General features: G+C 27.2%; 1 protein-coding gene across 6 annotated transcripts in view; it reads right to left on the reverse strand.

Moving 5' to 3' along the window:
* LOC107457381 (Exchange protein directly activated by cAMP) overlaps positions 1 to 10,107 on the reverse strand; it is a 274,203-nt gene that overhangs the window by 33,716 nt on the left and 230,380 nt on the right. For all 6 annotated transcript variants that reach the window (XM_071177747.1, XM_071177748.1, XM_071177749.1 and 3 more), the window contains 3 exons: positions 8,807 to 8,932; positions 6,295 to 6,473; positions 5,358 to 5,510 (listed from right to left, as the gene is read on the reverse strand). In XM_071177747.1, the coding sequence (XP_071033848.1) occupies positions 5,358 to 5,510; positions 6,295 to 6,473; positions 8,807 to 8,932 (458 nt within the window). The remainder of the gene's footprint in view (positions 1 to 5,357; positions 5,511 to 6,294; positions 6,474 to 8,806; positions 8,933 to 10,107) is intronic.

Here is a 10,107-nt window from a genome sequence, read left to right on the forward strand (position 1 = left end):
TTTTGAACTTAAATATTTACACATACATTTGTAAATTTTAAATGTAAATATCTATTCTCTGATGGTTGCAGCAGACAAACCTCAATTTTCTCATTCATTTTGTGTGATACTGTGTAAGTTTTAATACCAACCTTTTTAAAGTTTTATATCTTAACAATTAGATATCTGTTGCACATTAATTGCTTAATACGTAGGTGTGCATTAAAGTTATTGTAGCCGGAATTTTTATTATTTATTTAATATTTTTAGAAATATTATTAGTAACAATTAAGCAGTTTTAAAAATCCGCTTCTTATTTTAATTTTTGTGATTCAATCCTTTTGTTTTGTACAACTTGGTAAAAATCTGACAGTAATATTTAATGTTCCTTGAAACATAAAAGAGTCCTACATAAAATTTTGATAAAGTTGTTGCCCGCCATTAGATTTGTGTTATTAATTGTGGCCCCCGGCCTCATGTAAGTTGGAAACCCCTGCTTTAGAGTATATTAATAAATAGTATTTTTTTAGATGTCAAAATCGACTAATTAAGGGATTAATTATAAAAAGTTTTTTGTCAGAATGAAGAAGTAATATTTATTTTTATTTATTATTAAAAATCTATTTGTTTATAGTTAAGAAAAAAAAGACTAAGTGATTAGAAAATAAGTTTAAAAATTTAGAATATGATATAAAAGTGTTCGTTATTTTTTTTAAACTGGGATTTTTAGCAGAAATAACTTCAATATTTCCTACTTCAGGGCATCGGTAAAATGCCCTTTACAAGAATAATAAAATAGTATTTTTACTTAACTGTGATTTCAGTGTCTTAATTTTTTTTATTTTCTTTTTTTATGAGAAATGAACGTATTTAACTTATAACTTAAATTTTATTTTTCAGTAGAGCAATTTTCACAATAACACACATATTGTTATATGAAAATTTTATTAAATATTTCAACGGAAAAAAAAGTAAATTGAAGTAAAAGTAATTGAAGAAGTGAAGTTTTACTATTTCTTTCAAATTTTTGAGAAATTGCTAACTATCAACCATTAACTACGAAATAAACTTTGCAAATTAAATATTAATTTTAACTATTTTATTTCTATCAATGTATTTCACTCATACATTTTTTAATGCAAATAGTTTAAGATAATTTCAACCAAATAAAAAAAAATTTATAATGCAATCCATTTAAGAGGTGCTTACATTTCAAAAACTTTCATTCTCAGCATTTCACTTTTAAACTTTTCATATGTTTAGTCCTACTTCAACTCCGTATCCTTGTTATTTTGAACCCAATCCAGGAGACAAAGGAACCAAGTGTTGGCCTTCGTGGAGAACTTTTCGATGGAACTAACCGTATTTGCGTTACAAGGAGAGGAAAACCACGAAACCTTCTCCCGGTGAGCCTGGCGGTAAGGGGGCACTAACCCTTGATTTGTCTACCTCTGAGGATGTTTTATTCCGCTGAGGATATTGCACAGTGGCAAATGGTTTGAAAAATATATTTCATTTCAACCATGTTTCTATAACCCTTAGATGTTTCTATATGGGTTTAAAGTTCTTTTCTTCGTTAAAAAAAACTAATTTCCTCGTTTCTGTGAAATTTAACATACCAATGATGCAAAAAGAAAAAAGAAATATTTCTCAAGAAAAAATCTACTTTTTTTTTTAATTTGTATTCAATACTTTTGTTTTGAACTTGGTAAAAATCTGACAGTAATATTTAATGTTCCTTCTGACATAAAAGTCCTACATAAAATCTTGATAAAGTTGCGGCCAGCTATTTGACTGGTCTTTTTAATTGTGGCCCCCGGCCTCATGTAAGTTGGAAACCCATGCCTTCGATCAACAGGTATCACTGCATAGTTTTGGACATCCCATGTATAGAAAACTTAAAGCTTAATTTGATTAAAAATTTAAATATTTAACCACAATTTTTTTTAAAATTTATTACTTTAATTTAGCTATTTTTTGATATAATTAAAGATAATAGTTTTTAAAAATATTAAGACATATACATTAAGATATATATTATCCAAAAACTNTAAAATTAACTAGAAAAATCGCTAGCAGGAAGAGTAAAAATAGATTTTAAAAATAAAAATTTTTACTTGTAAATGTACCATGCAATTAAAATCTTCAAACAAGTAATATTTTTAAAAAATAAATTATATTTTAAAATAAAGAATTTCTTTTAAGATGAATGTAAATATAGAAAATAATGTTTTTTTTTAAAAAAAATAACGTTTTTAAAAACAATTAAATATTTTAAAAACAAAGAATTTTTTTTAAAAATAAATAACATTCATCAAAATAAGAATTTTTTATAAATGTTTTGATCTTCTTAAAAAAAAGCAATATTTAAAAAAATAATTATATAATAATAATAATAATTCTAATATCATTATAAAATAATAATCTATTATAATAAAATAATAATAATTAATAATAATATAATAATAATTCCTCTCAACCAATAATGGAAATAAATAATGATTTTAAAAAAAATAATTTAGATTTCTTAAAAATAAAATTTCCTTAAAAATATAAATAATGTTATTAAAAATAAAAATTCCTCCTATAAGAATACTTATGTTATTAAAAACAAGAAATTCCTATAAATTTCTTTTTAAAGAACGAGTTTTTATTTTTAAAAATAAAATTAAAAGAAGCATGTCTCTAACTTCTTGATTGTTGAAAACATAATTCTGTTAGTTCCCCTTTCAGTTTCAAACAAATAGTGCACGATCTTACGGAAAAGGTTACAAGCGCACCTCCCAAATATGAGTAAGAGCGCCATGCTCTTCCTCGCTATATCTTCTGCTCTCTAAACTTCATCGGTAATAAATATTTGGTGTAAACGCGGCAATAATCGCGCCAAACTAGTTTACCGGCTAAGCAGTGAAGAATCACCTGAGGCTTTGAGTCGATGGGGAGGGAAAATGAAAACCTGACCCGAGGATGAAACAACTACGACACCCTCTTGGACTGGTTTCGGCGAAAGAAAAGGAGACCTCTTCATCGAAGCCACCCTCCCTAAAATGCCCTCTTCTTGTTTCCATAGCACCAGACTGCCGCAGACTCAGTGGCTGTCAGAGTACCTATCTTAGACAAACAGTAAAAAAGAGATGATGCAATTCGACTTGGTTACGTCACATTAAGCATTATTGCAAATGTTTCTGGTGGTATACCATATTTTCCAAATGCTAGAAAATCGTTATTTATTTTAAAAAATTTACTGTCTACTTAAAAATTGTTACTTATAACTATGAACCATTATGCTTAGAAATGATCAACTTTGACGTCATCAGAACACTTTTCTGGAAGTTTCTCCTGGCGTTAAGGGCACTAGCGCTTACTTGCAACATTTAAAGAAAACAGATTTTCGATACAGTAAATTTAAATTATATTTTCAGCATAAATAAAATAAAAAATTCTTTGTGATTTATTTAAAAACTTTTTTCTTTGTAAAATTCTTTGTTTTGACTTTTTATGTTTCATTTCAATAAAAAGTATTGAATTAAGATTTCTTAACCTGGTGTTTTGAAATTTTTTCATACTGTAAATTCCAAATCTTTTACTTTAGGTTTTAGTTACATAAGTTCAGACAGGTAAAAAGCGCTTCTTTTATATGTTTATTTACTCCTATTTCTATTCTGTCTATTCTTCTCTACAATAAACAGAGGGAAGAAAAAAATCTATATTAATAACGCTTTTCCATATTTCTTCATTTTTTTTAAAAAAAAAAAGATTAATAGTTCATGTTAAAGTTATCACGTAATACATTCAATATTGAAATAAATATAAGAAGAAAAATGATGAGAAATTAAAAATAGTACTTAAAATAAATCCCAATTTACTTTACAAAATGTTCTTCGATCTTCAAAAACACACGACAACGTTAAAGGATTAAATTCTAATCATTTCATAGAACTTAAATAAAACAAATAATCATTTGTTCGACGGATAAAGGTGTGCTAATGAGACACCGAAACCTGTATAAGTTTTAATAAATATTTTACCATTTGTAACTTTTTAAACGATGTTTTTAATGAAATTTAATTCTCATTACTTCTGATTATATTTCATAATAATTATTAGGCGAAAAAAGGTTGATGTTACCCATGCCCATTCCTATTAATCATTTTTAAACTATTACATAAAAACATTTGACCGTGAAGACCTATCACATAAACTGCTTATTGTTTTTACTGATAAAGAAAAGACTTGGCCACTTTATATTCTGTTAAGATCCTACGTCCAATATATTGGACAACATTTCGTATAATTTTATAAGTTAAGGAACAACATATTTTATGACTTTTTTCTGTCTGTATGCCTTTACAAAGCTATTGTCCATGTAAAACTATAGTTTATTTTATTCTCGTAAAAACATAGTTTATTTATTTTATTCGCTAAAATGTTAAGAAATACGCAGTTTCGTAAAGTTTCAATATGTGAAAAAAATTATAATTTACCATTCTTTTCGAAAAAAAAAACTTAATAGTAATTAAGCTTTAATTGAAATTTTTTATTGTTTATCATATTTACGAAAATACCTTCTTCTACGCTACTCATCTCAAAATAAGAATCCCTTTTTAAAGTTCGAATCTTAGGAGGATATATATTTCAAATCGAAATTCAACAGAATTGGAAATTATTCTTTAAGTAGTTTTCATTGTAATGTAAGAGGTTTACCACACGTTAACAGATACAATTTAGTTATACATACGGCTTTTTGAAAAAATACCAACTGAATACCAAATGCTTGGCAACATCTTAATCAGATAATTTTTTAGAATTCATTCAAACTCAAGTTACTCAGATTATTTAGATTTATTAAATCGAGATTATCCTTTTTTAGTATTCTTCAAGCAAATAAAATAAAATAGATCTCTAAAAATAATAATTTTAAGAAATCTGTGTCTGAAATCTGAATTTCTGTGTAGTAGCCCAGTTGCTGTAAAGTGTTTAGCATTTAACTACTAAAGCTAGTCTAGTAAGGCTTGCTTGGGCCGAGGTTCGATTTCCTATGCTAAAAACTGGATGCCCAATTACACTGAATTTTGTCTGATTGAGTCTTGGTGAATTCAGAATTAATACTGGCATAATATTCCCAATGATCAGAAAAATCTACGCATATTTCGGCAGTTGGGGAGTGTGATGCAGATGCCGGTTGAAATCTACCACCATCTGTGATCTAAATAGTAATAGTGTAGCGTGCGCTTGCAGCAAGTTGTCTTCGGATCATCATTAAGTATAAATTTCAAACGGTCGCCAAGAGTAGCTCTAATGCCACGTCGACAACCAAAGCAAACTATTCGGTGTCGGATAATTTCATTACAGATAGTATAAAGGAATAATTAGCTCACCTTGAAGGATCTATTAGAGCCTCGAATTCTGAGAATGTGCGCTTCAACTTGCTGGGAAGTTTTTCCCATGTCTGAGTCATCCTGCTGACGGCGACATTACTCAGTCCCATCACAATTGCAAAAAAGCTGTTCATATTTTGATGCTCTCTGCAACTGTTTCAAAAATATATAACTAAATAAATAAAATAATCGAATACATTATTACAATAAAATTATTTATTTCGAATGTTTCAAACGGTAATCCCTGCTTTTTTTTTAAATTAAAATGCAAAACCGCACTGTAAAAAAAGAAGAAAAAAAGAAAAAGAAATTAGAGCGATATTTAAAATTAAAGTCTTGGCAAGCAATCTGTAAAGAAAACAAACTGTACAATTCAATTCAACGCACTTCCTCTCCGTTCACACCATAGAGCACGCTTAATGGACACACCGAGAACTTATCGAAAGCAAATATCTCCGTCTAGCGCAGCTGTTTCCTTGCCAAAAGTATCAATCCAACTCCATTTAACGTTTTTACTCCGAGGATCACGTTTATAAAAAATAACAGAGATTTATTTTTGGAAAGGTTCAAATTCAGTCACAGAAACTGATTAAACTGTATAATAGTTTTAAACATTATTTCGAGCACAGTATTTTAAAGCAATATTTTATTTTGTTAACTCGCTCGGTATACTCGTTAAGGAGTCGCAAAAATTTTAAACAATAATAGAGAGCAAAATCAATAAAAGATCATTTGAATTATTTTTTTAATTACCTGTCTCACAAAAAAAGGAAGTAGAAAGAATAAATTTGATCTTACGCTGTATTTTAATTATTTTATACTTATTATTTTCAAGACGCACATTAAAGTCTAAAATATCTTGTTACTGTAATTGTGTTGAATAGCAGTGTATTTTTATTCGCATTAGTTAATCCATAGAAAATAAAATGAGGCTTACTGTGCTGCAATCTTGATAAATTTTCTTAGTAGAGCAACTCTCCTGCTGAGGTTATTGCAAAGAACCATTTCAGTAACTACCCAATGTTGAATCTCATTGAATCTTCTTAGAAACACATCCAGATTCGACATGATTTTACGAAACTGATGACGTCCAAATACTTGGTAGATCAATTCATACTAGAAAGGAGTTTATATAAAGATTGAACAATTAAAAAAAAAATTAGGAAAAATATTATGTAAGAATCTGAGCCTCTCTTAACAAAGAAGATACTATAGAATGTGTCACTCGCAATTCAAGCTGAATTCTATTTTTTATGTATAGTTAGTATTTCGAAATTATAAAAACTTATAATATTCATTCCTAACATAACATTTATAAGATTTCGTTAAAAAAATAGGTTTAGGCAAGAAAAAATTGTGATAGTCGCAAAATTTTTTCCCAAATGCGCGATAAATATTACAGTTTAAAAAAAGAGAGAAGTTAGTACTATAAAAAATATTTTCTAACGATTTCACATATGATTTTGCAATTTCGCTCAGCTAACAAATACTTCTAATCGCAAAAGAATACATGTAAAATTCAGAATTCTGCAGGACCTTTCGAATGTTTTACTCAAAACATTTTATTTTATTTATTTAAACAATAAAAAATAAAATCATTAAATAAAATAAAATCATTTGAATTTTACCTTTCTAAACACAAAACACAAAATCCTTTGCTGAACTATATACGGCACTTTCGTTTATTAGGTCCAATACCGAGCATAGGATAGCTAATTTATTATTTGTAACACGTGTATTTTCGTCATATTTGCAATTAATTTAATTTAATTAATTAATTTTTATAATTATTCTATATAATTATACCTAGCGCGAAGTTAACTTGATATACTTACAGATCTTTAAATTTTTTCTTTAATCAGAAATTTTAATCCTTAATTAACCGACAACAAAACTTTTTCTCTGCCAAAAACTAGGTGAAGTATTCAAGGTAAAAACTATAATTTTTGATAATTCATAGCTTAATAATTAATCACTTCAAAATGGAAAAATATTTTTTTTTAATTTTATTTCAGAACCTAATGTAAATTGAAAAATTAGACAAACATAGGGAAAAAATTCCTCATGGAAGTTTTAGGGTTTAGTCGATTCGCTTCAGTTTTACTAAAAAAGAGTAAAAAGCCCTTTAGCAATCAACTTCCATTAGTTACTCATCAAGTTCTTTTTTCTTCTTGTTTTGATAAAATCAACTCAATCTTTAAAAATGTTTTTGGGTTGTTTTGATAACTTACCCTAAATTTATTTTATCGATTTTCGAAATTATGTTTTAAAGTCACATGCATTAAAATGCATAAAAATCGCATTAAATTCTTATTTTACCTGTATTAAATTAACTTTAACTATCACAAGACACCTTTTCAATAAAGTTGGATAATAGTTCTGAAGCAAAACCTTTAATCAATTTATTTAAAGCGCAAAAGTGCTTAAAAAGTATGTTTTTTCGTCAATAAAATGTACTAAAGAAATAAATCGATATTTAATTTAAAAGCATTTTTTAAGCATTTGACAATAGCTATTTTGCGCGAGATAGAATGAATTTTAAATAATAAAATAGTGAAAAGAAATGCGAAGTTAGCACAAACGATTTTTCGAGTATGCTTAAAGAACGATAGTAATTAATCCACACAATTTTATAAGGAGTTTAGTACATTAGAAATATTTATTATAAGGAAAAATCTCATATCAGAATATTTCAAATTCAGGTAACATGTAATAAATATAGCAGGTGGTGATAAATCACAACTTACGTAATTCAAAATTAGATTTCGTATAAATAATTCCCCAATATTTTTATAGTAGAGAAAATATCTTCGGTTATATTTTAGTGTTTTGTTCTAAAAGTTAACTAAATTGTAATAAAAAAAGTGATATTTACAAATTGCTATCGATCATAAGAAAATTGTCGAAAATCATAGCTCTAAAATTTTTTATATACCTACTGCTGCCCTCTAGAAGCCGAATCGCAAAACGAAGTGCTTTATTTGTTTGCTAATTTATTTTCATCCTAGTTAGACTGAATATAACAAATATAACAATTACCGAATATACAAGAATTAAAATGGAAATAATAAAATAATCAATATCACTATAAACTCTCCCATTCGTAACCCACGAAATTTTGAATTTTGACCGCGTACGTATGTCTTTTAAGCGAGATTGTATGACTAAGTTTTTATAATAAAGAATTTTAGATAGTGCTGCCATCTAGGAGATTATTTAAAACATTTTACCTGTTCATCGAAAGTAGAAAATATGTATACTATCCAATATTGTCTTGTAAATTAAAAAAAATAAAATAACAATTTCCTACGTAAAACAGGAAAAATATTGACTTTTTCTTTAAAAGTTTATGCACTCTGTATGAAAGATAAAACTCAGAAAAACATTGTAACTAAAAATATTATGACTCAATAGCGAAAACGCTAGAATGTAGTTTTAATATGACTTACTTCATGAACACAAGAGAAAAGATCCCATTCATAGATAGTCATACCATAAGCAATGTCTAAGGAGTTAAGAGTTTCTAAGATGGCCCCTGTACCGTCTTGTGGCCCCTCTTGTTCAGGTAAAGGTGTCTATAATAAATTTGGTAGCATGTAATCTCAATGAAATAAAAATAGATCAAAAAATAGTGTGAACAAACACAACCATAGAAATGCTGATATAAGATAAATAACAATATTGAGTCAAGCTGAGTATGAATGATCTCACACAAATAATATGGTAGTGTAAAAATAAATCAAATTATTGCATCATTAATAATTTTATGCATAGCTTTTATAGTTATAGCTCTTAAAATTACAAATTATTTTAACTCAGGCAAAAAACTGCACAATACTGATTTGTATTTGTTATTATTATTTAAAAAAAACTTCTTGAAAACTTTTCCAGTTCTTTTACGACTTTCATTATTATTATTATTATACAAAATATTATTGAAAAATTGTGATTTTGACATTAATAAAGAGTTTTGTACACTTTTTAATAACAAATTCGCAATAGAAATCCTAAAATGGTTTCATACATATAAGAAATGAAATGTTCATAACAGAAACACATGAATGAACACTTGAATTTATTCCCTTTAACCCTATGAAGCAGAATTTTTATTAAACAATTTTTTGGTATTTTTAATAATTTCTGTTAAAATAAGTGAATAATATTATAATTAGCATTATAATATTTAATGTTTATGAAATTTAATATGAAACACCGGTGCTTTTTTCTGCGTTGAAGATAAAATATCTGAAACACTACTCACTTCTAAAGGACAATTTTTCTAATCTGTTCTATTTGCAGTTACTTAGATCTAAGAGAAATAGTTACTCATCATTAAAATTCCTCAACATTGACAGCCAAAATCATAAAAAAAATATTTAAAAATGAATTCTAGAGTAAAATGCTTTTCTTCTTTAAATACCTCTCCCCTCGTTTCATTTGCTAATAATTTCTTATTCAATAACTTATTCAGATTTTTAACCAATTAAACAAAAAAAAACTGAACAGGATGTCTAATATTATTGTAGTTTGCCTCGCACGTAGGCTCATTATCTCTCGTAATTATTTTTTGCGAATTGGCGTCGCATTGAATGAAAAATTTCTTTAGAATAAGCTCTTATCTCTCAATCAAAAATATTAAACGCAATAAAATGACAAAGTGTAATAGAAATTACATTTATAACATACTGTTCAATTTTAAGCCAAATAAAATGGACGCTTTTGCGCTGTCGAGTTACGTTCATTTAAAAAA

The sequence above is a fragment of the Parasteatoda tepidariorum genome, chromosome 2 (assembly GCF_043381705.1).
Source record: "Parasteatoda tepidariorum isolate YZ-2023 chromosome 2, CAS_Ptep_4.0, whole genome shotgun sequence".
Taxonomy (NCBI): Eukaryota; Metazoa; Arthropoda; class Arachnida; order Araneae; family Theridiidae; genus Parasteatoda; species Parasteatoda tepidariorum.